Below are 26,927 nucleotides of genomic sequence, written 5' to 3' on the forward strand. Positions count from 1 at the left end.
GAGCAGGGGGACTTGTACTTGAGCCTGGGGGGGTGGCTTTGCTTCTTGGTCCTTTCCCGGCCCCTGCGCACTGCAGTACTTTACTCTGCCCTCAACAGGGCAAAGTACGCCGAAGCCGCAGCGTGAAGAAGAGGACGTCATCCTATGAAGATGGGAGGCCCCGGACCACGACGCCCATCGGACCAGAACAAAACGGGGACCGCCCCTGGGTGAGTATAATCTAACCTCTTTTTTTCATCTTTCAGGATACATCGGGGGCTTATCTGCAGCATTACAGAATACTGTAGATAAGCCCCTGATGCTGGTGGGCTTAATGCACAACGGCTGATTCACATGTCAGCATTCTGCATCAGTGTTTGTAACAAAAATCAGGCGTGGAACTTACTAGAATTGAAAGATGGATGCCTGGTCTGGGTTTTGGCATACAAATACTGAGGTGTGAATAAAGCCTTAGTCAGTGTGAACTTGGACAATGTTCTCAGGACACACAGAGCAGAGGACATGGCGCAGGGGGAGGACACGGCCCAGAGAGCAGAGGACATGGTGCAGCCAGGCGAGTACACGGCCTACAGATAAGAGCACATGGCGCGGAGAGCAGAATGCCCGGTACAGGGAGGCCGCTGGCCAGAGAGCAGAGTACACGGTACAGGGAGGCCGCTGGCCAGAGAGCAGAGTACACGGTACAGGGAGGCCGCTGGCCAGAGAGCAGAGTACACGGCCTAGAGCCCAGAATATGGCGCCGAGAGCTCAGTACATGATGCAGGCAGGGAGGACGCGGCCCTCCTCGGCAGAACAACACACGCTCACGCCTTCATTTCCATCTATTGTTCTAGTACTGTACGTGGACAATAAAGTTGTGTGGGAGGGACATTCCGTGGGCGGGGCGTGTGTTCTCGCGAGGACTCGCATTGATTGCGCACTTGGAGAAGAAGAGGCGTTGCGGCCTTTTGAATCTTTCTTCGTCGACTGTTGCACCGTGCGGTAGGCCTGTACCAGCGAGAATGGCGGAACTCGACCAGCATGACTCCCAGGACGCGCTGAACAACGGCAGCGACAACAACAGCCTGTGCGATGATCAGTGTGACGCGAGCATGGCGGAGGAGAGCCCTTCCAATGGGATGAAGAAGTAGGTGCCGCCATCTGTGAAGGAAATGGCCGCCGTCAGGGATGGGGGAGGCAGGCGCCTGTGTGTGCCCGTGTCCTGGGCTCCCGTGTGGCGCTGCGGGGACCTGTGTCGTGCAGCCAGTAATGGCGGTATTGTTACCTCAGGTTTGTGCCGGGTGCGTCTGTGCCTGTGTCCTATTCAGGGTGACCCAGCTGTAGTCATTGTCTCCTCTCCTGCTGTACAGTAGTGACTGACGTGTGTGTGGGCCTGGGGATACTGGGCAGGGGGCACGGGGACTGGCGGCTGTATACTGGGCAGGGGGCACGGGGATACTGGGCAGGGGGCACGGGGATACTGGGCAGGGGGCACGGGGCCTGGGGATACTGGGCACGGGGACTGGTGGCTGCCTACTGGGCAGTGTGGACTGGTGGCTGCCTACTGGGCAGTGTGGACTGGTGGCTGCCTACTGGGCAGTGGGGGGGACTGGCGGCTGCCTACTGGGCAGTGGGGGGGACTGGCGGCTGCCTACTGGGCAGTGGGGGGGACTGGCGGCTGCCTACTGGGCAGTGGGGGGACTGGCGGCTGCCTACTGGGCAGTGGGGGGACTGGCGGCTGCCTACTGGGCAGTGGGGGGACTGGCGGCTGCCTACTGGGCAGTGGGGGGACTGGCGGCTGCCTACTGGGCAGTGGGGGGACTGGCGGCTGCCTACTGGGCAGTGGGGGGACTGGCGGCTGCCTACTGGGCAGTGGGGGGACTGGCGGCTGCCTACTGGGCAGTGGGGGGACTGGCGGCTGCCTACTGGGCAGTGGGGGGACTGGCGGCTGCCTACTGGGCAGTGGGGGGACTGGCGGCTGCCTACTGGGCAGTGGGGGGACTGGCGGCTGCCTACTGGGCAGTGGGGGGACTGGGCAGGGGGACTGGCGTCTGCCTACTGAAAGAGGGGGTAAGTGCAACCACAGCCAATATATGGATAGAAGCAAGGTGAGACACCAGACAGGAAGTGTGTATAAAAAACGCCTTTATTAGATACAATTGGCAAACATACGTATATTTAAAATACACATAAAACAAAAAAGTACACAAAAGGACCAAAATAATATATACCAAAATGTACTTTCAAAAAATTTTTTTTTAAAAATGATATATAGAAAGATGGCTGACCTCAACTGTAATGCCTATAAGATAGAGGGTGTGACTCCCACCCCATATATAAATCTAAAAGCCATATATATACGGTATATAAAAACCGATGCACTGAAAACAATTATACGGACAAGGTGAGAGAAGAGATGTATATAAGCACCACTATTTTGATAGTGCTTGATGTGAATACTAAGCCACATGAACCAAAAGTGTAAAATACAAAAGGATATATGGAAAGAATAAAATCAGTATATAGTGCAAACACTAGTGTACACTCCACATTACAAACCCATGTGCAAGGAAATATATAAAAATATTTAAAATATAAAATCCATGTGCAAAACGGCACAAAAAATGGAAAAGCAAGCACAAAAAATCCTCATGGAAAAAAGTGCAAAATTGCCACTGGGTGAGAACAAATGCACGGTATAGTACTATATAAGATTTATATGGGAAAACTGTGTGGAGAAATATTACTGACCCAATATTGGGCCAAAAGCACTATAAGAAGTCACTAAGGATCGCATAAGGCAAAGAGTGCCGCAGCGGTCCGGACAATCACACTGTGATAGCAGTGAAGGGAGCACACTATACCTCAGTCAATGACTCAAATCAGCGAGGTCAGCCCGGTCCTCATGTGAACGCGCCCCGACGCGCGTTTCGGATAGTGATCCTTCGTCAGGGGAACTCCGCCCCCACCTCCCCGCACCTCACAATGGGGCAGCGGATGCGCTGGAAAAATGCATCCGCTGCCCCCGTTGTGCGGCGGAGACAACGCTAGCGTCGGGAACCTCGGCCCGACGCACCGCGACGAGCCGAGCCCGACGCTAGTGTGAAAGTAGCCTTAAAGTGCAAAAAATGGTAAGTGCCGTGTGCTGATTGGATGACAGGGACAATTTAATGTCATGCTGGGGGATGCTAAAGCTTGCTCCTGGTGTGTACTGCATATGGGGGGGGGGGTATATTCAATAAAGATTTATTGGTTTGAAAAAAAAGAAAATGCACGTTAATCAGGCAGGTGACCGGCGCAGTAGCATAAGGTGGATAATACGCATATTTTTGTTTCCTTAAGACATACAGTTTAATTTTTCTTTTTTTTTTTTGTTAAAATGGCAGCGGCACCTGCGCAGTAGCATCTTTCGGAACAAGATAGATGCTACTGCGTAGGTGCAACCGGCGCCATTTTGTTTGCAAAAAAAAAACATCTTAAAGCTATGTCTAAAGAAATTAAAAATATGCTTATTAGCGACTTTATCATGTCATATCGCCGGCCACCTGCCTGATGAATGTGATGTCGTAAGCCCATAAGGATGAATATGTAAGCAGAACACTAACATAAAGACCCCCCATGCTGCTCTGAAGCACGAAAATCTAATTAACTGAAAACTGCAAATAAAGATTAACCCCTTCATGACTTGCCCCGTACTAGTATGGCACATGTTGTCTCCCCCTTTGATGTGGGCTCCGGCGGTGAGCCCACATCAGTCGCGACATGTCAGCTGTTTTGTACAGCTGACATGTGCGCGCAATAGCGGCGGGTGAAACCGCGATTCACCCGCTGCTATTAACCAGTTAAATGCTGTCAAACGCTGACAGCGGCATTAAGGGTATGTGCACAAGATACGGATTTGCTGCAGATCCGCAACGGATTTTTCCGCGCAGAAACGCTGCAGATCCGCACTGTGATGTACAGTACAATGTAAATCAATGGGATAAAAAAATAGCTGTGCGGAAAAATCAGTGCGGAATTGCTGCGGATTTCAAAGAAGTGCATGTCACTACTTTTGTGCGGATCTGCAGCGTTTCTGCACCCCTCCATGTTAAAAATCCGCAGTGGCAAAAACCACAGAAAATCTGCACAAAATCCGCATAAAAAACGCATAAAATCCACAGCTGCGGATTCTGCCAGGAGATGCAGATTTTGTGCAGAAAATTCTGCACCTCTTTTCCTACGTGTGCACATAGCCTTAACCCCTTCCTGACATCTGACGTACTATCCCGTCGAGGTGGGCCCGTATGACCACCGATGGGATAGTACGTCATACGCGATCGGCCGCGCTCACGGGGGGAGCGCGGCCGATCACGGCCGGGTGTCAGCTGCATATCGCAGCTGACATCCGGCACTATGTGCCAGGAGCGGTCACGGACCGCCCCCGGCACATTAACCCCCGGCACACCGCGATCAAACATGATCGCGGTGTACCGGCGGTATAGGGAAGCATCGCGCAGGGAGGGGGCTCCCTGCGGGCTTCCCTGAGACCCCCGCAGCAACGCGATGTGACCGCGTTGCTCCGAGGGTCTCCTACCTCCCTCCTCGCCGCAGGTCCCGGATCCAAGATGGCCGCGGCATCCGGGTCCTGCAGGGAGGGAGGTGGCTTACCGAGTGTCTGCTCAGAGCAGACACTTGGTAAGCCTGCAGCCCTGCACAGCAGATCGCAGATCTGGCAGAGTGCTGTGCACACTGCCAGATCAATGATCTGTGATGTCCCCCCCCTGGGACAAAGTAAAAAAGTTAAAAAAAAAATTCCCCACATGTGTAAAAAAAATAAATAAAAAAAATATCCTAAATAAAGAAAAAAAAATATATATTATTCCCATAAATACATTTCTTTTGCTAAATAAAATAAAAAAAACAATAAAAGTACACATATTTAGTATCGCCGCGTCCGTAACGACCCAATCTATAAAACTGCCCCACTAGTTAACCCCTTCAGTAAACACCGTAAGAAAAAAAAAAAAACGAGGCAAAAAACAACGCTTTATTATCATACCGCCGAACAAAAAGTGGAATAACACGCGATCAAAAAGACTGATATAAATAACCATGGTACCGCTGAAAACGTCATCTTGTCCCGCAAAAAACGAGCCGCCATACAGCATCATCAGCAAAAAAATAAAAAAGTTAGTCCTGAGAATAAAGCGATACCAAAATAATTATTTTTTCTATAAAATAGTTTTTATCGTATAAAAGCGCCAAAACATAAAAAAAATGATATAAATGAGATATCGCTGTAATCGTACTGACCCGACGAATAAAACTGCTTTATCAATTTTACCAAACGCGGAACGGTATAAACGCCTCCCCCAAAAGAAATTCATGAATAGCTGGTTTTTGATCACTCTGCCTCACAAAAATCGGAATAAAAAGCGATCAAAAAATGTCACGTGTCCGAAAATGTTACCAATAAAAACGTCAACTCGTCCCACAAAAAACAAGATCTCACATGACTCTGTGGACTCAAATATGGAAAAATTACAGCTCTCAAAATGTGGTAACGCAAAAAATATTTTTTGCAATGAAAAGCGTCTTTCAGTGTGTGACGGCTGCCAATCATAAAAATCCGCTAAAAAACCCGCTATAAAAGTAAATCAAACCCCCCTTCATCACCCCCTTAGTTAGGGAAAAATAAAAAAATTAAAAAATGTATTTATTTCCATTTTCCCATTAGGGTTGGGGCTAGGGTTGGGGCTAGGGTTGGGGCTAGGGCTGGGGCTAGGGCAAGGGTTAGGGTTATTGCTAGGGTTAGGGCTAGGGTTGGGGCTACAGTTAGGGTTGGGGCTAAAGATAGGGTTAGGGTTTGGATTACATTTACGGTTGGGAATAGGGTTGGGTGTGTCTGGGTTAGAGGAGTGGTTAGGGTTACTGTTGGGATTAGGGTAAGGGGTGTGTTTGGATTAGGGTTTCAGTTATAATTGGGGGGTTTCCACTGTTTAGGCACATCAGGGGCTCTCCAAACGGGACATGGCATCCGATCTGAATTCCAGCCAATTCTGCGTTGAAAAAGGAAGACAGTGCTCCTTCCCTTCAGAGCTCTCCCGTGTGCCCAAACAGGGGTTTACCCCAACATATGGGGTATCAGCGTACTCAGGACAAATTGGACATCTTTTGGGGTCCAAGTTCTCCTGCTACCCTTGGGAAAATACAAAACTGGGGGCCAAAAAATAAGTTTTGTGGGAAAAAAAAGATTTTTTATTTTCACGGCTCTGCGTTGTAAACTAGTGAAACACTTGGGGGTTCAAAGTTCTCACAACACATCTAGATAAGTTCCTTGGGGGGTCTAGTTTCCGATATGGGGTCACTTGTGGGGGGTTTGTACTGTTTGGGTACATCAGGGGCTCTGCAAATGCAACGTGACGCCTGCAGACCAATCCATCTAAGTCTGCATTCCAAATGGTGCTCCTTCCCTTCCGAGCTCTGTCATGCGCCCAAACAGTGGTTCCCCCCCACATATGGGGTATCAGCGTACTCAGGACAAATTGGACAACAACTTTTGGGGTCCAATTTATCCTGATACCCTTGTGAAAATACAAAACTGGGGGCTAAAAATCATTTTTGTGAAAAAAAAAAAAAAAAAAAGAATTTTTATTTTCACGGCTCTGCGTTATAAACTGTAGTGAAACACTTGGGGGTTCAAAGCTCTCAAAACACATCTAGATAAGTTCCTTAGGGGGTCTACTTTCCAAAATGGTGTCACTTGTGGGGGTTTTTAATGTTTAGGCACATCAGGAGCTCTCCAAACGCAACATAGCATCCCATCTTAATTCCAGTCAATTTTGCATTGAAAAGTAAAATAGCGCTCCTTCCCTTCCGAGCTCTGCTATGCACCCAAACAGTGGTTTACACCCACATATGGGGTATCAGCGTACTCAGGACAAATGCACAACAATTTTTCGGGTCCAATTTCTTCTCTTACCCTTGGGAAAATAAAAAATTGGGGGCGAAAAGATCATTTTTGTGAAAAAATATGATTTTTTATTTTTACGGCTCTGCATTATAAACTTCTGTGAAGCACTTGTTGGGTCAAAGTGCTCACCACACATCTAGATAAGATCCTTAGGGGGTCTACTTTCCAAAATGGTGTCACTTGTGGGGGGTTTCAATGTTTAGGCACATCAGGGGCTCTCCAAATGCAACATGGCGTTCCATCTCAATTCCAGTCAATTTTGCATTGAAAAGTCAAATGGCGCTCCTTTCCTTCCGAGCTCTGCCATGCGCCCAAACAGTGGTTTACCCCCACATATGGGGTATCATCGTACTCAGGACAAATTGTAAAACAAATTTTGGGGTCTATTTTCGCCTGTTACCCTTGGTAAAATAAAACAAATTGGAGCTGAAATAAATTTTGTGTGAAAAAAAGTTAAATGTTTATTTTTATTTAAACATTCCAAAAATTCCTGTGAAACACCTGAAGGGTTAATAAACTTTTTGAAAGTGGTTTTGAGTACCTTGAGGGGTGCAGTTTTTAGAATGGTGTCACACTTGGGTATTTTCTATCATATAGACCCCTCAAAATGACTTCAAATAAGATGTGGTCCCTAAAAAAAAAATGGTGTTGTAAAAATGAGAAATTGCTGGTCAACTTTTAACCCTTATAACTCCGTCACAAAAAAAAAATTTTGGTTCCAAAATTGTGCTGATGTAAAGTAGACATGTGGGAAATGTTACTTATTAAGTATTTTGCGTGACATATCTCTGTGATTTAAGGGCATAAAAATTCAAAGTTGGAAAATTGCGAAATTTTCAAAATTTTCGCCAAATATTCGTTTTTTTCACAAATAAACGCAAGTTATATCGAAGAAATTTTACCACTATCATGAAGTACAATATGTCACGAGAAAACAATGTCTGAATCGCCAAGATCCGTTGAAGCGTTCCAGAGTTATAACCTCATAAAGGGACAGTGGTCAGAATTGTAAAAATTGGCCCGGTCATTAACGTGCAAACCACCCTTGGGGGTGAAGGGGTTAAAGGGAACCTGTCACCCGCAAAATCGAGGGTGAGCTAAGCCCACCAGCATCAGGGGTTTATCTACAGCATTCTGTAATGCTGTAGATAAGCCCCCGATGTATCCTAAAAGATAAGAAAGAGGTTAGATTATACTCACGCGGGCGGTCCCGGTCCGATGGGGGTCGCAGTGCGGTTCGGCGCCTCCCATCTTCATCAGATGTCCTCTTCTGGTCTTCACGCTCCGGCGCAGGCGTACTCCCCCTGCGCCATGTCCTCTGCTCTGTGTGTCCTGAGAACATTGTCCAAGTTCACACTGACTAAGGCTTTATTCACACCTCAGTATTTGTATGCCAAAACCCAGACCAGGCATCCATCTTTCAATTCTAGTAAGTTCCACGCCTGATTTTTGTTACAAACACTGATGCAGAATTCTGACATGTGAATCAGCCGTTGTGCATTAACCCCTTCATGACCCAGCCTATTTTGACCTTAAAGGGAACCTGTCATCCCCAAAATCGAAGATGAGCTAAGCCCACCGGCATCAGGGCTTATCTACAGCATTCTGGAATGCTGTAGATAAGCCCCCGATGTATCCTGAAAGATGAGAAAAAGAGGTTAGATTATACTCGCTTGGGGGCGGTACGGTCCGATGGGTGTCGCGGTCCGGTCCGGGGCCTCCCATCTTCTTACCATGACGTCCTCTTCTTGTAGTCAAGCTGTGGCTCCAGCGCAGGCGTACTTTGTCCTGTTGAGGGCAGAGCAAAGTACTGCAGTGCGAAGGCGCCGGGCCTCTCTGACCTTTTCCGGCGCCTGCGCACTGCAGTACTTTGCTCTGCCCTCAACAGGGCAGACAAAGTTCGCCTGCGCTGGAGCCGCAGCGCGAAGACCAGAAGAGGACGTCATCGTAAGAAGATGGGAGGCCCCGGACCGCGATGCCCACTGGATCGGACCACCCGCCCAGGTGAGTATACGGTAATCTAACCTCTCTTTCTCATCTTTCAGGATACATCAGGGGCTTATCTACAGCATTACAGAATGCTGTAGATAAGCCCCTGTTGCCGGTGGGCTTAGCTCACCTCACCTTCGATTTTGGAGGTAACAGGTTCCCTTTAACTACTGCTTCCGGCCGGAAATGTGCGCATCGCCAACCCCCGTCACATGATCTGGGGTCAGCGATGCGTCAGCATAGTAACCAGAGGTCTTCTTGAGACCTCTATGGTTACTGATGCCGGCCTGCTGTGAGCGCCACCCTGTGGTCGGCGCTCATAGCAAGCCTGTAATTCAGCTACATAGGAGTGATCTGATGATTGCTGCTATGTAGCAGAGCCGATCAGGCTATGCCAGCTTCTAGCCTCCCATGGAGGCTATTGAAGCATGGCAAAAGTAAAAAAATAAATAAATAAAAATAAAGTTTTAAAAAATAAGTGTTTAAATCGCCCCTCTTTCGCCCCATCCAAAATAAAACTATAAAAAAATCAAACATGCACATTTGGTATCGCCGCATTCAGAATCGCCCGATCCATCAATAAAAAAAGGATTAACCTGATTGCTAAACAGCGTAGCGGGGAAAAAATTAAATACGCCAGAATTAGGTTTTTTTCGGTCCCCCCGACATTGCATTAAAATGCAATAACGGGAGATCAAAACGTATCTGCACAAAAGTTGTATCATTAAAAATGCCAGCTTGGTGCGCAAAAAATAAACCCTCACCTGACCCCAGATCACGAAAAATGGAGACGCTACGGGTATCGGAAATGGCGCAATTTTTTTTTTTTTGTTAGCAAAGTTTTGAATTTTTATTTCACCACTTAGATAAAAAAAAATAACCTAGACATGTTTGGTGTCTATGAACTCGTAATGACCTGGAGAATCATAATGGCTGGTCAGTTTTAGCATTTAGTGAACCTAGCAAAAAAGCCAACCAAAAAACCAGTGTGGGATTGCACTTTTTTTGCAATTTCACCACACTTGGAATTTTTTCCCCGTTTTCTAGTACAAGACATGGTAAAACCATTTGGTGTCGTTAAAAAGTACAACTTGTCCCGAAAAAATAAGCCCTCACATGGTCATATTGATGGAAAAATAAAAAAGTTATGGCTCTAGGAAGGAGGGGAGCAAAAAACGGAAAAGGGCTGGGGTGTGAAGGGGTTAAACAACCACGAAACAGATTTAATCAACATAATTTTAATTAGTATAATGGTGCCGACCTGACACTGTCTGTAGGTTACGGTGCACATTGCACAATCCTGCTGACAGGTTCCCTTTAAGTACTCGGCAGCAGTGAGTTAGTACAAAGATACAGACTACCCTTTTTCACAGTGAGGAGGGTGCAAAGCATTTTGGCATCCCGTATCCTGGAACTTTGGACCTGACCTTACTTAGCTGGTCCTAAATGGGACACGTCAAACTTCTTGGTTAAAGGGAACCTGTCACCAGTTTCGGCCGATATAAGTTACGGCCATCACCTTTCAGGGCTGATAGTCAGCATTCTATAATGCTGTATATCTGCCCGCAACCTGTAAGAGAAGAAAAATATCTTTTATTATACTTACCTGTTGGGCAGTCTGGTCCGAGGGGTGTCGCTCATCTTGGTAAAACAATCTCAAAATCACCGGAATTTGTTCAAGCGTTCCAAAGTTATCATAGTGACACTGCTCAGATTTTTTTAATTTGGCTCTGTCACTAAGGGGTTAATACATTCATATACTGCATTGTGAAATAAAGATGCAATACAATCAGTGAGGCATCTGATTGCCTCCGAACTTACTTGGCAGCAGGACAGTGACCCTAAATATACAGCCAGTCATTAAAGGGAACCTGTCACCAGAAATTACGTTATTAACATGCAGATATGTAGTTAATCTGCAGGTTAATAAAGTTATGCTGTCCGACGTCTGCACGCAGCTGGGAGAGTGGCGCCATTTGTCACCGCTCTCGAGAATACAGAGCCGCCACAGTAACCGTACCAGTGTCTGATAGCTGGGCCCCAATGTAGAGCCGGAGTCAGTCCTGGCCGGGGTGCGGTTACAGCGGCAGCTCTGTTCTCAGAGTGGTGACTGAACCAGCACTGCCTCCATGACTGAAAATCAAATGCTGCCTGGGAGAATAAAGTTAATTTTCTCCCTGCTGCATTCGGCTATGTGCAGGCGCCAGACAGTATAACGCTGTTAGAGGTTAGAGTAGATCAACTCGTTTCAGCGTTGAAGCCTCAAACACGGTAAGACCTTACCATGATAAAGGCTTGAAACGTGTCGGCCTGCCCTAACCTCTGATTGGTCAGTTACAATGTTTTTTTTTAAAATCGCTGCAATAAAAGTGAAGCTTTATACCTACCTTTTAATCGCTGGATCATTCTTAATCCATGTTATTCTACTGGGCCATACACATGTCTGATATTTTTTGGATCACACTCGGCTAGTCACAGTGCGTGGAAAACATCAGACTGCACTCCGATGGCATCCAGAGTACAGTCTGATTTCCACAGACTGACGGAAAAAAAGATTCTCCATCTTCATTCTATTTTCTAATGTGAAAGAATCTGGTCACACTATGCTTAGGTTCTGATCGACGTGTGATTTGCATAATCGACCTGATTTTCTTGGATGAGAAAACATACGGTCTTCTGAACCTAGCCTAAGAGCAATATTCAGTGTAAGGCCATGTGCACACGTAGGTTCGGGTCCCTGTGGGTTCTCCCGCAGCGGATTTGATAAATCTGCAGGGCAAAACCACTGCGGTTATCCCTGCAGATTTATCACGTTTTGTCTTGCGGTTTCCGCTGCGGGTTTTGGTTTTACTATTGATGCTGCATATGCAGCATCAATAGTAATGTTAAAAATAAATGTTGGCACTGGCTCTCTGACCAAGTGACGTGTCGCGCTATACCTGCAGTCAATCAGCGCTGGCATCACTCTCCCTCCTTTTGGACAAAGCTCATGCATCTGCAGAAAGTGAGAGCTGCTGATGTATGTGATTTGTCCAAAGCCAGGGAGAATGAAGTGGCCACTGATTGGCCACAGGAATTGTGTGACATTCACATTGTCCTTAGGAGACCCGGTGCCGTCATAACTGGAGTGGTGCTGGTCCCTCCATTTTTGCTCTTTAGTTTTTCCCCTCTTCATTGAGCCATAGCTTTTCTATTTCCGTCGACACAACTGTGTAAGGCTAGTTTCACACTAGCGTTTAGCCAGGCTGTGGAGGGATGCGGACTTCCTCCGTGAAGCTCCGCCCACTGCCACGCCTCTTCATTCAGCTCCGCCTACAGGGTGCGCACGCCGCATATCTTTAACATTAGGTACGCAGGCCATGCCGCTGTATGCAGATGCCTCCGCATGCATCGTTTTGATGGTGCGACGACCTGCGCCGAATGCAACGAGTTGCAATTTCGTGCAGATGCCGCACCGTCAAAAAGACGCATGTTGCGGCATCTGCATACAGCGGCATGTCCTGCGTACCTAATGTTAAAGAAAGGGTGCGCACGCCGCATGTAGGCGGAGCTGAATGAAGAGGCACGGCAGTGGGCGGGGCTTCACAGAGGAAGTCTGCAGCCCGGCTAAATGCTAGTGTGAAACTAGCCTAACCCCTTAGTGACGGAGCCAAATTTTTGAAATCTGACCAGTGTCACTTTATGTGGTAATAACTCTGGAACGCTTCAACAAATCCCAGTGATTTTGAAATTGTTTTTTCGAGACACATTATACTTTATGATAATAGTAAATTTAGGTCAACATGTTGTGTGTTTATTTATAAAAAATATCAAAAATTTGAGAAAAATGTTAAAAAATTAGCAATTTTCAAAATTTGAATGGTTATCCCTTTAATCCAGATGGCCATACCATAGCAAACCATTAATAAATAACATTTCCCACATGTCGGCTTTACATCAGCACCATTTGTAAAATGTTATTTTATTTTGCTAGCATTTTAGGAGAATTAAAAATGTAGCAGCAATTTTTCATTTTTTCGAGGAAATTTACAAAATTTATTTTTTTAGAGACTTATCCATGTTTGAAGTGACTTTAGGGGTCTCATATATTGGGAAACCCCCAAACGTGATACCATTTTTAAATCAGCACCTCCTGACGTATTGAAAACTGCAGTCAGGTAGTTAATTAACTCTCCAGGTGCTTTACAGGAATTAATGCAGAGTGGCATGACAGAAATGAAAATGTGCATTTTTATCACCTAAATGTCTCTAACTTCTGAACAGATTACTACAGCCGTCAGACTCTAAGGCCACTATTTGGTCATGAATTGCCATGGCAAACATCAGGACCACAAAATCATGATCTGAGGGCACCAATTTGGATAAAGAGGAAGCCCCCCACACTCTGTTAACCATTTATAATGATGTAGTCACTATTGACAGCAGCATCTAAGGGGTTAAACAGATGTGTACTGTGACAACACTGATCGTGGCTGATGCAGCAAGTTGTCAGCTATAGTGTACAGTTGACGCTGCTGGATTGTCACCTGTATGGGGGTGCTATTCTCTTATATATCAGGTCAGTTAAAAGACGTATTGGCTGTCATTAAGGGGCTAAGGGCTTGACTTTCCAGGAGATGTGCTTTTCAATGACACCATCCATTTTATGTGATGTACTGGAAAATAGGGGGGAAAAATTCCAAGGGTGGAATTACCCTTCTTTCTGCACAATTCTTTTACTCACAGCGTTCATTATATGAATATGATGAAAATGACAAGGCAATATGATTCTCCAGGCTGGTAGAATTACTTTTTTTAAAAATTTATTTTATTATTGGGGGGAGAGGGGCTTATTTTCTGGATGTATTTTTCTCTTCACTTTTTTAGTGTGTGCAATATATTTGGCTGGTTTCACATTTGCGTTCAGGAGGGCTGTGGATGGCTGGGTACTTTCTCCCTTCTTCCTCCTGCCATCTGCAGCCCTCCTGAATGCAAATGTGAAACCAGCCTTACTTATGCTAATCTGCTTGTTTCCCATAAACTTAGGGAGAATGAAGACTCCAATAAAGAAGATAAGCCACTAAAGGAAAAATCTGGCCTTAGAAAGGGAAACAGGTTCCACCCGTATGGAAAAGAGAAATCGGGCTCTGGTGACAAGAAGGGTCTGAGTCGGAATAGGGTATTCATCAGTAATATTCCGTATGACATGAAGTGGCAAGCAATCAAGGATCTCATGAGGGATAAAGGTAAACGTTGGGTCTAAAATAAACGGGCTTTCCCACTCATAAATGCATTTTTAAACTTCCCTAAGTCTTGATTCAGCAGGTAACCCAGGTAAAGTAAACTTACACAATAATGAAATTGCCTGCTAACCGAAGCGTTGGCTTGCATAACGTTGGCACTTAATGTCCGGCATTTACTGTGAGGGAACAGGCCAATATTGTATAATGTTCTGATAAACATAAAAGCAGTGATTGCTGTTTGTCATGTAGTGACATATGGTATGGGGCAATTTTGGTGATATTGCTTCTAATGTAAAACTGTCGTTGTGCAGTTCTTGTTTAGTGCCTGTTGCAGTTGTGAAATTGGCTTAATTTCTACCAAATTTGGGCTGGGTGGGAGTCAATTGACATGCAAGATTTTTAATGGAAATGGCTAAAAGCCAAAACGTAAACCCTGGTTTCACGGTAGCGTGTTCAACCTTGTAACATTTGTAATTGTCTCTGGTGTCTGTTGTAAGGTGACATGACTATTTGACTGGTTTTATTCACTGTATTTCTTTGCTTGTAGCTTGCTGTGAAACACATTGATTTTGTTAATTTGGATCTTAAGACAAACTTTACCATTTGAAGACATTCAGGTAGAAAGTCACCTTAAAACAGTTGTTGTGAGTCAGATGAAAAACTTCAACGTTTTAACCTTTTATTTTAACAAGTTGTATAGGGACTATTCATATCTGAACTTGTTCACCAACTATATCATACCAAATAACCCTACATCCAGAAATGTGGTGTAAAATCTGGTAGATTGTATTGCTCTCGACAATGTGGCTGCTTTGCACTCCTGACAAGTAGCTAAATGACAATAGCCATTGGTATGTTGGTTCTGTCTGAGTGTTGGTGAATAATAGGTCATTTGTTCTGTAGAGCTGTGCACAGGGCACAGTAAAGAAAGTTACCGGTGTTAAATGCTTTGTTTCTTGGTATTTTTCCTTTGTATGTCTTATGTAGTTGGTGAGGTTACATACGTGGAGCTCTTTAAGGATGCTGAAGGAAAATCAAGGGTAAGTGCCGTGGGCAACAAGCTGTTTGAGGTGTGAAGTCCCTCATCAGTTTTCACTGTACAAGTTTTTATTTGGAAAGTAAGTTTCATTTTCCAATACTGTATTTCAGTCTGAATGTTCCAAGGCTCACTGCCTCCATTCAGATTACATGAGGTTGCATTTCCATTGTTTCCAAGCATTTTCTTGCACAATTTTGGTTTGCTGCCAAAAGCTCAATGCAGACGTATGTACGGTTCTGTATGCTGGTCCTTTAACTTGTTCTTTGCTAAATTTCACTGGCAAATCTGCCAGTTATCGGGATTGTACGGAACTTGGCTAGAATATATGAAAGGCCTGTTGTGGCTTGTGGGCCTGCTCAACTGTCAGTGCTATAAGCGTTTCGAGTCATTGAGCTAGACTCTTTAAATGGAAACTGAATAAACTGGTGAAGGCTTCCATTTTTCTGAGGAGACTACTAGGTCATTGGGCATGAGGGTTTAGGAGACTAATCTGTATCCCGGGATCACTTCTAGTTTTGGAATTTTAATTTTTTTTTATACATTACTGCTAAAAAATTGTACACTTTATATGTAAATTGAATTTTGATGCAAAAATTGTATAAAAATTAAATCTAGGACAATGTCTGTTAATTTTTGTAAATGACAATCCCGTTTTTATTTAGTAATCATACCCCACATGTGCAGCAAAGTTCATCTCTAGTGACCTGTATCTGCATTGCTTGATGCTGTCCCTCACCTACTTCTCATTTACTAATTGTCTTTTTTTTTGTTTTTTATTTTAATGTATTTTTCTCATGTGACGTTTTGGATTTAGGGATGTGGGTAAGTGTTCCCTTTTTCACTTTGTAATTACTTTGTATTATATGCTTTAAGACTTTCTAACATTCTTTTTCTTTTCCAGTGTTGTGGAGTTTAAAGACATGGAATTTGTTACAAAGGCCATTGAAGTCATGCATAAACACGATCTGAACGGACGACCCCTTAACATTAAAGCAGTAAGACCTTGTTTTCGGATTCCATTGATATGAATATTGGTACATGGTGGTTTTATGCAAAGTCCTGTATACTCCATGCAAATAGTCTTTCTTAGCATTTGTTAGAATTTAAAGGGATCGTTCAATATGCATTTATGGCATATCCACTGAATAAGAGATAAACGTTCAATGTGGGAATAGCATTTAACTATTAAGATTATAAATCCCTTAATTTATTTTATTTTAGGATGAACAGTCACAATTACCAAACTTGTATGATCCATGGCTGTTTTTAATAACAGTATAAAATTCTATTTGTAGGATCCAGATGGCGAGAATGCCCGCAGAGTTCTGCAGCGCAGTGGAGGGCCGTTTCCTGGGGCACATAACGCTGACATGGGACCTGGCATGATGAATCTCCCTCCTTCCATTGTTAACCATCCTAACATCCCACCAGAAATAATCAGTGCACTGAGAGCTGGAAGACTTGGATCAACGGTTTTTGTTGCAAATGTATGTTACCTGGCTGTTCTCTGTACACTTTGTGTTTTTATTACTAGCTGTGATCAGTTTCCAATCCATACTCAAATGTTGATGTAGCCTGCTTATGCTGCTGCCTACTATTCAGACCTCTACACGCATGCTAGCACTCTGAGGTTAAAGTCTTCTTCGAATTTACTCTTTAGTTAACACCAAAACATACTGAGGTATATCGCCCCCAAAAAATAATTATGGGACTCTGTCCTTTTTTTCCCTCTCCTTTTTTCTGCTAAGCCCCCACCCTTCCCTGGGGCACTTGAACCTGCTATTATTTCACCTCTTATAATATATACTGCAAAACCATTCTTTTGCTCTGTATAGCAAAATAGTTTTTCTCCTATGAAGCCCAACCTGTGGCTGAGATTTCACAAAATGACTAATGTGACTGATCGAAGTCTTCAGCATACCCCCGGCTTCCTATTTCTAACACTGGTTCCCCGCGATCGCACTGCAAAGTACTGATTGGAGCTGACAATGAAGCCCTTTAACCCCCGCTGTTGATCAACAGCAGCATTTAAATGGTTAAACACGAGATTTGGGAGAGCTTCAGTTTTTGCAGATGCCGGCTATGTAACACAACCATCGTTTGCCTGGTATGAAGGGATTTATGCTCCTGAACTGACTTCATACTTGGCTTAAAGGGGTATTCCCATTTCCAAGATCCTATCCCAATATGTAGAAGATGTACTAATATTAGCATATACCTCCAGTTAGAAATGTAGTATAGTTCGCTATGTCTCTTTCCTCATGTGCAGGCATTGCAGGACCTTAAGATATCCATGGATATGACCGCTAGCAACTAACGATCTGTCACTTTCAGTGGGCGTAACCAAGGATACCTAAGGTACTGCAATGCCTGCACATGAGGAAAAGTGCAAAGCGAATCAAAAAGATTACACTAAAATTCTTATTGGAGGCATTTGCTAATATTACACCTACATATTGGGATAGGGTCGTGGAGAAGGGAATACCCCTGTAACGAAAGTGTACGTCATAGGGCATTTACCAGTTATAAATGTGTGATGATAATGGATGAAAATTTCTTTGTATTTAATCGGTGACAAGGAGCACTTAAAATTTTGACTTGAAGGATTCAAACAAATTTTTACTTTTGGGTTTCTCTGTCCACAGCTGGACTTTAATGTTGGTTGGAAGAAACTGAAAGAAGTTTTCAGCATTGCTGGAAATGTGAAGAGGGCCGATATTAAGGAGGACAAAGATGGCAAAAGCAGAGGAATGGGAACCGTTACCTTTGAACAAGCGATCGAAGCAGTGCAAGCTATCTGTATCTTTTTAGATTTAAGTGTTAGACGTGGACTGTGGGGTTAGATGTTGTTCATTTGTATAAGTATTTGACAATCTTTTAGGGGTAACTTAAAGCTTGTGTCCATATATTACATACTGGACAATTAAGAGTCCCCTGGTACTTTGAATCCCATCCCAGAGCAATGTCACATGTCCTGTGCTGGTGAGAAATAACTGCTACTAGTGCACTGATTCTCATTGACTGGAATACTAGTAAGCAGCGCGCCTCCCTTAGCGTCTCAGCACGCCACTAGCGCTCCAGGCACAGAACGCACACAGTGTGAGCTTCACGCATGTCCTAAGCAACCTATTGTGCTTGCAGTCACGGTCTCCATACACTGCCTCCGAAATTAGCTACCGTACGCAGTGCCAATAAGCTAACTTATCTGGGCACATATCCAGATCCCACGCTCCAGATAAACTTGCTCTGAAGAAGGTCCATAACGGACCGAAAACGTTTAGCAGCAATTGAGCTACGATTGATCTGCTTGTCTGGATGTGTAAATAAATGACTCTAAATCTCTTCAAAATCACTGAGTGCCAAGTTTTTCTATATACTTAACGGGCTGTAGACCCTACTTGAGCATCTACGCTTACAATTCTATAGAGTGCCGTGTAACTTCTTATACATTGGAATACTAGTAAGGGCGCAGTCAGACGGTCATATAACACGGACGATGATCACATCGCAATACTTGGACTGGCCTGCGGCTCTCCTGAACAGGGCGTGACTGCATGTATTTCTTTGCAGCTGTCACTCTCGGGTCAGGAGATCTGCCAGCCTGTCCCTGCACTGCAATCGTCGTTCTTGTTATACGACCATCTGACTGCACCCTTATCCTCAGCCTCTTCAGACTGAAATCCTCGGCATATGCACACTGAGCGCATGAGACCCAAACAAAAGCATGTTACAGCACTTGCTGTATTACTTCTGATTGCAGCTGAAAACTTGTTTACACAGTTATTCATACATTGTTAAATAATGCAAAATATATGTGGGAGAACCCCTTTAACAAGTGGTTAGATTGGTACCTTGTTGCTTTGCGATCTGCTACTTTATACCCCTCCAACCTTGCCTTCGTCCAGATGATATTAAATGCAAAACTGCAAATGTAGACTACCGTATATACTCGTTTATAAGCCAAGTTTTTCAGCCTTTTTTTTTTTTTTTTGAGCTGAAACCGCCCCCCTCGGCTTATACACGAGTCAATTGTCCAGAAAGCTGGCAAGGGGAAGGATGAGTGGCCGAGCAGCGGGTCACAGGAGGCAGAAGCTGCTGCTGTAGCTGTGCCCCCTGCTAAAGAGAAATGAATATTCATTTCTCTTACAGCAGCGCACAGTGACAGCCGCCGGCTTCCAGAAGACATCCTATTCACCCACCAGTGTGCCCTCACAGCATCTCGGTGGTCCTGGCGCCTTTGCAGCATCTTGATGGTTCCGGCTTCCTGCAGCTGTTCGGCGCGATCACGTGGTGCCGCTCATTAAGGTAATGAATATGCACACGTCTCCACTCCCATAGGTGTGGAGCGCATATTCATTACCTTTTAATAAGCGGTGCCATGTGATCGCACAGGAAGAGCTGCAGGAAGCCGGAACCATCGAGATGCTGTGAAGGCGCCGGGACCACCAAGATGCTGAGTGCACGCTGGAGGGGTGAGTAATATAGGGGATAAGGAGCCATGCATACCAGGACAGGGATGAGAGGACAATGTATACCTGGCTTATACTCGAGTCAATAAGCTTGCCCAGTTTTCCGTGGCAAAATTGGGTGCTTCGGCTTATACTCGAGTCAGCTTATACTAGAGTATGTACTGTAACTTACGGTCAACTCCTGACTGTATGGTCCAAGGGCAAATAAATCAGAAGTAATTTTACTGTGACTCTTCCTTAACTGGATTATCACAGCTATGTTCAATGGACAGTTCTTGTTCGATCGTCCTATGCATGTTAAAATGGTATGTTAAAACAGATCATAGAAAATCTTTTTGTTACAGAGTCTGTTATATATTCACAACGCTTTGCTTTTGATTAGGACGACAAGTCTTTTCCTCCAGACGACTTCCATGCTATGGAAAAAGCACCTCAGTTACCTCGTAAGTAGAAAATGGCACTACTACTTTCATGAGAGCATAATACTGTAAGGACATTTAGTTCCTATTCCAATGTCAACACAGATGTGCTGATGATCTTGCAGGGCAGGATAATTTACAGCATTTAAGTTTCTATCTATCCATCTAGTGATGAGCAAATTGGTTTGCATTTATTTTACTCATGTATATTATTGGTAGGTTTTATGAAATGTGGTAAAATCCTTTTCTAGCCATGTAATGTTGGAACGATCTAGTGGCCTTGTCATAATGCAGGTCTTTTCCAATGTAGATGTGTGACATTGTTTCATAATCTTTGTCTATGATTTGGGGTACACATATATAAAATCAAATGCCGAGTATATTCTTTAATGACTTGTATAACGTTTTATTTTGCAGGTGGCCTAGGAGGTATAGGCATGGGACTTGGACCTGGCGGGCAACCAATTAGTGCTACACAGATGGGAATGGGTGGTGGAATGGGCAACATGGGTCCATCAGGCAAGTATACAGCACTATGTACATCAGAAACCCAAAGGATTTACAGATTGGGAAGAATTCTAACACTGTTCATTTTATTGAAGGTATGGATGGCCCTGGTTTTGGTGGAATGAATAGAATGGGAGGTATGTGATGTAATTTATTTTAAATAGCCATTTTCCAGCAGTACTAGTGTGAAAAAACGTGGGTGATTTATTTTTGAACTTCTTCACTCTTACAGCTGCTAGTGGATTTGGCGGCATGGATGGAATGAGTAACATGTCAGGATTTAGTGGTGTGAACCGAATGACCGGTATGTGGTCTATTAGTTTAAGATTCAAACTGTGCTCATAATGTAAAGAGAACCTGTCATTAGGAGTCTGCGAAGTAAACTACAGGCATTGTGTAATAATTATAGGGGATAACTCAGGAGACTCTTTGCGTGGAACAAGACAACTACAGAACACAGTTTTATAAGTGGTAAAGTCTATATTATCACACGGTGATTCAAACAGGTGCAGAGAGAAACTCAAGTCCACAACACTTGGTGTAAATAATAAACGCAGCTTAGCAGTCTATATGAAACTTCAGAGCAAAATGCAATCAAGCAGAAAGTCTATGAAGCACAGTTATTCTTGAGGATACTTGACACGAATAAATCCTTGTCTTAGTCCAGACACAGATATGTTTATAGGCAGTTCAAATCATATCTTAGCTCAACCAGGGAGGCCTGGTTAATAGTCTCAGGTTAATGCAAAGCAGCTTACATGTCCAGCAAATGCCGGTGGAAGTAAACACGAGCAGCAGATGGAGTATTACTGGAAACTTGTGTATACAGCAGGAACTCAGCAGAGTAGCAGGATCACCACACAGGTTCACAGGAGCAGGTGTATAGCCAGGGAGTAATCAGAGGTCAGGAGCTGGATGCAATCAAAAATAAGGTAGCACACTGTAGCGCTGAAACATGCAAACATGAAAATTTTTAACTGCATTACTGCACTAGAAATATGAAAAATGAGAGCGTTTAGCGCATAAAAAAGGCCAATTTTATGTGTACCTGGTATCCACTTTACGGCATCTGTCTTATACCAGGTCCTACGATTTCCTTCCTCACTGAGAATAAATGTCTCCATCTGAATGGGTGCCTATGAAAACCTCTTGTGAGACTACCATTCTCTCTCTCTGTGGAGGGGTAATGGACCTGCTGTAATTAAAACACCAGTGACTAGGAGGCGGAGTGCTCGGTCAGAAAGCTAAATAATACATTTGAAAAAACTGACCGTCACATCCATAACATTATTTAGCTTTCTGACCGAGCACTCCGCCTCCTAGTCACTGGTGTTTTAATTACAGCAGGTCCATTACCCCTCCACAGAGAGAGAGAATGGTAGTCTCACAAGAGGTTTTCATAGGCACCCTTTCAGATGGAGACGTTTATTCTCAGTGAGGAAGGAAATCGTAGGACCTGGTATAAGAGAGATGCCGTAAAGTGGCTACCAGGTACACAAAATTGGCCTTTTTTATGCGCTAAACGCTCTCATTTTTCATATTTCTAGTGCAGTAATGCAGTTAAAAATTTTCATTTTGCATGTTTCAGCGCTACAGTATGCTACCTTATTTTTGAATGTATAGGAGTTGGCGACTCTAGGTTTAGCACCTGTTCACACTTAGGGTACCGTCTGACAGTGGCACTTTTGTCGCTACGACGGTACGATCCGTGACGTTTCAGCGATATCCATACGATATCGCTGTGTCTGACACGCAGCAGCGATCAGGGACCCCGCTGAGAATCGTACGTCGTAGCAGATCGTTTGGAACTTTCTTTCGTCGCTGGATCTCCCGCTGTCATCGTTGGATCGGTGTGTGTGACACCGATCCAACGATGCGTTCGCTTGTAACCAGGGTAAACATCGGGTTACTAAGCGCAGGGCCGCACTTAGTAACCCGATGTTTACCCTGGTTACCGTCGTAAATGTAAAAAAAACCAAACTGTACATACTCACATTCCGGTGTCCGTCAGGTCCCTTGCCATCTGCTTCCCGCACTGACTGACTCCCGGCCGTAAAGTGAAAGCAGAGCACAGCGATGACGTCACCGCTGTGATCTGCTTTCACTTTACGGCCGGCAGTCAGTCAGTGCGGGAAGCAGACGGCAAGGGACCTGACGGACACCGGAATGTGAGTATGTACTGTTTGTTTTTTGTTTTTTTTTACATTTACGACGGTAACCAGGGTAAACATCGGGTTACTAAGCGCGGCCCTGCGCTTAGTAACCCGATGTTTACCCTGGTTACCCGGGGACCTCGGCATCGTTGGTCGCTGGAGAGCTGTCTGTGTGACAGCTCCCCAGCGATCACATAACGACTTACCAACGATCACGGCCAGGTCGTATCGCTGGTCGTGATCGTTGGTAAATCGTTTTGTGAGACGGTACCCTTAGTCTATGTATGGATGTGACGGTCAGTTTTTTCAAAAGGAGCTGGATGCAAGGCAGAATACTATAGCACAGACTGAAGGCTGGGGTGGAGTTTATAGCAGGAAGACACAGTGCACATGAGACCAAAGACGCCATCTTGGAAAAGGGCAGTAATGCACAAAAGGTAAAAAATGTTCAGAGTCCTGACACATTGTCATGTTGGTGCTGACACTGAATAAAATGATACCTGGGATGAAGAAATCAGTCTTGTGGTTCTTGTTAAATGTGTTTTGAGGTTTGATATGCCCGTGCTTGTGGGCGGGTCTTTTTTTTTTTTTTCTTCCTTTTTTTGGTGCTCTGGCCGCATCGTTATCACTCTGGGCTTAAATAGCAGGTCACTGAACCTGTAATATTGTAGTTTGAAAAAAAAATTATAGTGTGTATATATACCGTATATACTCGAGTATAAGCAGATACCCCTAATTTTGCCACAAAAAACTGGGAAATCTTAATGACTCGAGTATAAGCCTAGGGTGATAAATGCAACAGCTACCGGTAAATGTCAAAAATAAAAATAGATACCAATAAAGGTAAAATTGATTGAGACATCAGTAGGTTAAGTGTTTTTGAATATCCATATTGAATCAGGAGCCCCATATAATGCTCCATACAGTTCATGATGGGCCCCATAAGATGCTCCATACAAAATATGCCCCCTATAATGCTGCACAAATGCTGATTATGACCCCATAAGATGCTCCATAGACACATTTGCCCCATATGCTATTGCTGCAATAAAAAAAAAAATTCATACTCTCCTCTCGTCGCTCAGGCCCCCGACACTTGCTATAGTCCACCGCTGGGCGCCGCTCCGTCTTCCTCTGCACGGACTGTTCAGGCAGAGGGTGGCGCGCACACTAATCGCATCCTCTGACCTGAGCGTCACTGCAGAGGAAGACTGAGCGGCGCTCAGCAGTGGAACGCTGAGAGGTTAATATCGCGCAATGCCCCCATACTCACCTGCTCCTGGTGCGGTCCCTGCACGTCCCTGGTTTTCCGGGCGCCGCAGCTTCTTCCTGTGTTGAGCGGTCACCTGTACTGCTCATTACAGTAATGAATCCCTATGGGAGTGGAGTCGTGTCCATATTCATTACTGTAATGAGCGGTACCATGTGACCGCTCAATACAGGAAGAAGCTGTCAGCGCCTGGAGAACCAGGGATGTGCAGGGACCGCGCCGGGAGCAGGGGAGTATGATTAGACAGCTGCCGCTCCCCCTCCCCTGCCAACCCCTGGGAATGACTCGAGTATAAGCCGAGCGGGGCACTTTCAGCTGAAAAAAATGGGCTGAAATTCTCGGCTTATACTCAAGTACGTACATTAATTTATTTTTTTTTTTTTGTCTCCAAGAAAATGGAGGTGCATGCATTGTAGCCCCTATCGGCAAGCTTTGCTGTTAACCTGTGCATGTGTTGCTCACTGACCCTAGTAAATCAGCGATGATATCCTTTTTGTCCGCGCTTCCGCACTGGTCCTTGGTACATAGTGGAGAGTGAGTTCGCAGATTGAGAACATTGCTTGCCAATAGATGCTACTGCGCATGTGCCACAGATAGATAGATAGATAGATAGATGTATAGGAGTATGCTCAAGCTTGAAAAAGGATTGTATCTGAAACGTCACCACGCCATTTGGGCAATAAACATCACTTTTTTCCTCGAAGTCTGCTGTAATATATAATTTTTTTTATTTAAAGACCACAATATTCACTGCGCATTTGCTATAGTTTAAAGTAGGAGGAGCACAGATTAAACAAGAACCACAAGTCTGATTTCATAAACCCGGGTGTCATTTTAATCAATGTAACAGTGCCAACCTGACAATGTCTGTAGTTTACTGAGCACGATCCTGATGAACGGTGCTCTTTTAAAGTGCCTAGTTTTTCTCATACTGGTATATTTTTTTTAAGTAGGCGCTCTGTGGCAGAGCCATAATGTGGAAATGCTAACTTTACATTTTACACACTACTTCAAGCAACGTTTCATCAGCAATTTTTGTTGTAATTTCCTATGAGTGTATGTACTGGTTTAATTATAAAATAATGAAAACAGCAGTTACTTACACTGTGTTTTCTTCATTTTGATTCAGTTTGTAAAATTGAAAACAGATTTTAGTCAAGTGTTGCACATTTCTTTAAAACTTTAGGGAAGTATAGATTATGCTACTTATACCTGTCTTGTGTGTGGGTTTTTTTTTGTACTTTCCGCTGCCCTAGCTACCTGCATGCTAACAGGCCTGTTTTTGCTGCTTTAGCGATTTGCTGAGTAAGTGTAAGGTGAACTTTAAACCCTTTCCTTGCACTATGTAGATCTGTCGGTGACTTGTTGGAAAAGCATTTGTCCCCAGGCTAGTGATGTCACCCCTGACTCTTTGCAAATCTCCTCCCTGGGCATGTTCAGTGGGCCAGTAAAGCCAGGGAACTTGTACCCAATTTCATTGCACGTTCCCTGGAGACAGAACGTAGCGCTCATGAGCCTTATTTACAAGGAGCAGACTGACATCGCTCTTACAAATAATGTCACTTGGGCCCATTAGGGCTTATGTAATGAAGACGTACAGTCTGGGGAAATCAATGCCAGTCGCCCATTCATTTACATAGTACGAGCCTAAGGTTTTCAAGTTTATTGTACATTAAGGAATCCCTAAGCTGCACACAAACGCTTGTTAAAAGACAGTAATGCTACAGCTGATGTAAGGATGCCTTTAAAAAAATAAAATAAACATCAAGATAGTTACAAGTGCTATAATGAACCCTGCATTTGTCCTCATGTATATTTCCTTTAAAACTGGTGCCATTGTAAAACTGTTAAAGCTGTATCTTCACTTTTGCAAACAACTTGTGTGAATCATAAAATGAGTACAACAAAAAATATATAGTTAAAAAGAATATCCGCAGGTTTTTACTGTCCTATCTGAGAGCAGCATAATGTAGGGGCAGAGACAGATTCTGGCAATTGTATCACTTATCTGTCACAGATCTAGCAGTGCTCTGAAAGTTGAGCTCTATATAAGCTTTCATCACATGTACAGTGTACACTAAGCAGGTTTACTAGTCCACAAATTATCTCCTGTTGATCTACTGATAAGTACTGTACTAAAACTACACTAAGCAGCCTAATAAGTGACCTATCGGGATCTGGTGCTACATTATTCTGCTCTCATAATAGGTGGCAAAACCTGATGAGATTCTGTTTTTAAAGCAAGTTATTTTATTTAATCAATATTGCATATGAAACTTTAATGAATCGTGTTAGAGATTCTCTTTACACCCATGTGCGCACGTTGAGTTTTTTTTTTATTTTTGAGTATTTTACCTCAGTATTTGTAAACTGAAACCAGGAGTTGGTTGATATGAATAGCATAGGAAGGGGCCAGGGATATCATACAGGCACTCACACCGCGGGTGCCGGTGCGCGCATAGTGGAGATGGGATTTCTTCAAATCTCACCCACTATGCTGTAACATCTGGTCGCTGTGGATGTACTCCGCATCCAACCCTCAGCGTTTACTGACCGTGGGAACATAACCTAATACAGAGGAATGGACATGATCAACCTTTCAGATGCTTTATATGTTGGTTCAGAAGCCTGCTCTCATAGTCATCTAAATATGTTGCTGGCGCTAGGCACAGGGAATCAGGTTTTTGCTACCCCACCTGAAGTCAGCAATATGTAGGGGCCAAGACACTTATTTTATTGCTGTATCACTTACTGGGCTGCTTGCTGTCAATTAACCTCTTAACGACTGCCGATACATTTTTTTTTTTTTTTTTTTTTTTTACGGCGGCAGTTAAGGGTACTTAATCCTCAGCGCCACTGTTTAACAGCGCTGAGAAATAAGGTTACAGCGCCCCCAGCGTTGGAAATTCTCCGGGGTCTTGGGTC

The 26,927-nt window shown here is 44.2% G+C and overlaps 1 protein-coding gene across 1 annotated transcript in view; it reads left to right on the forward strand.

Moving 5' to 3' along the window:
• Nucleotides 1-881: 881 nt before the first annotated feature.
• Nucleotides 882-26,927, forward strand: part of MYEF2 (myelin expression factor 2) — a 34,717-nt gene continuing 8,671 nt past the window's right edge. Inside the window, exons 1-12 of the mRNA XM_077263726.1 lie at nucleotides 882-1,126; nucleotides 13,949-14,148; nucleotides 15,133-15,185; nucleotides 15,999-16,006; nucleotides 16,086-16,179; nucleotides 16,480-16,671; nucleotides 17,830-17,983; nucleotides 19,909-19,958; nucleotides 20,036-20,096; nucleotides 20,490-20,591; nucleotides 20,675-20,716; nucleotides 20,812-20,883. Coding sequence (XP_077119841.1) covers nucleotides 1,002-1,126; nucleotides 13,949-14,148; nucleotides 15,133-15,185; nucleotides 15,999-16,006; nucleotides 16,086-16,179; nucleotides 16,480-16,671; nucleotides 17,830-17,983; nucleotides 19,909-19,958; nucleotides 20,036-20,096; nucleotides 20,490-20,591; nucleotides 20,675-20,716; nucleotides 20,812-20,883 — 1,153 coding nt within the window. The 5' untranslated portion in view covers nucleotides 882-1,001. The remainder of the gene's footprint in view (nucleotides 1,127-13,948; nucleotides 14,149-15,132; nucleotides 15,186-15,998; nucleotides 16,007-16,085; nucleotides 16,180-16,479; nucleotides 16,672-17,829; nucleotides 17,984-19,908; nucleotides 19,959-20,035; nucleotides 20,097-20,489; nucleotides 20,592-20,674; nucleotides 20,717-20,811; nucleotides 20,884-26,927) is intronic.

Source organism: Ranitomeya variabilis, chromosome 5 (genome assembly GCF_051348905.1).
Source record: "Ranitomeya variabilis isolate aRanVar5 chromosome 5, aRanVar5.hap1, whole genome shotgun sequence".
NCBI lineage: Eukaryota > Metazoa > Chordata > Amphibia > Anura > Dendrobatidae > Ranitomeya > Ranitomeya variabilis.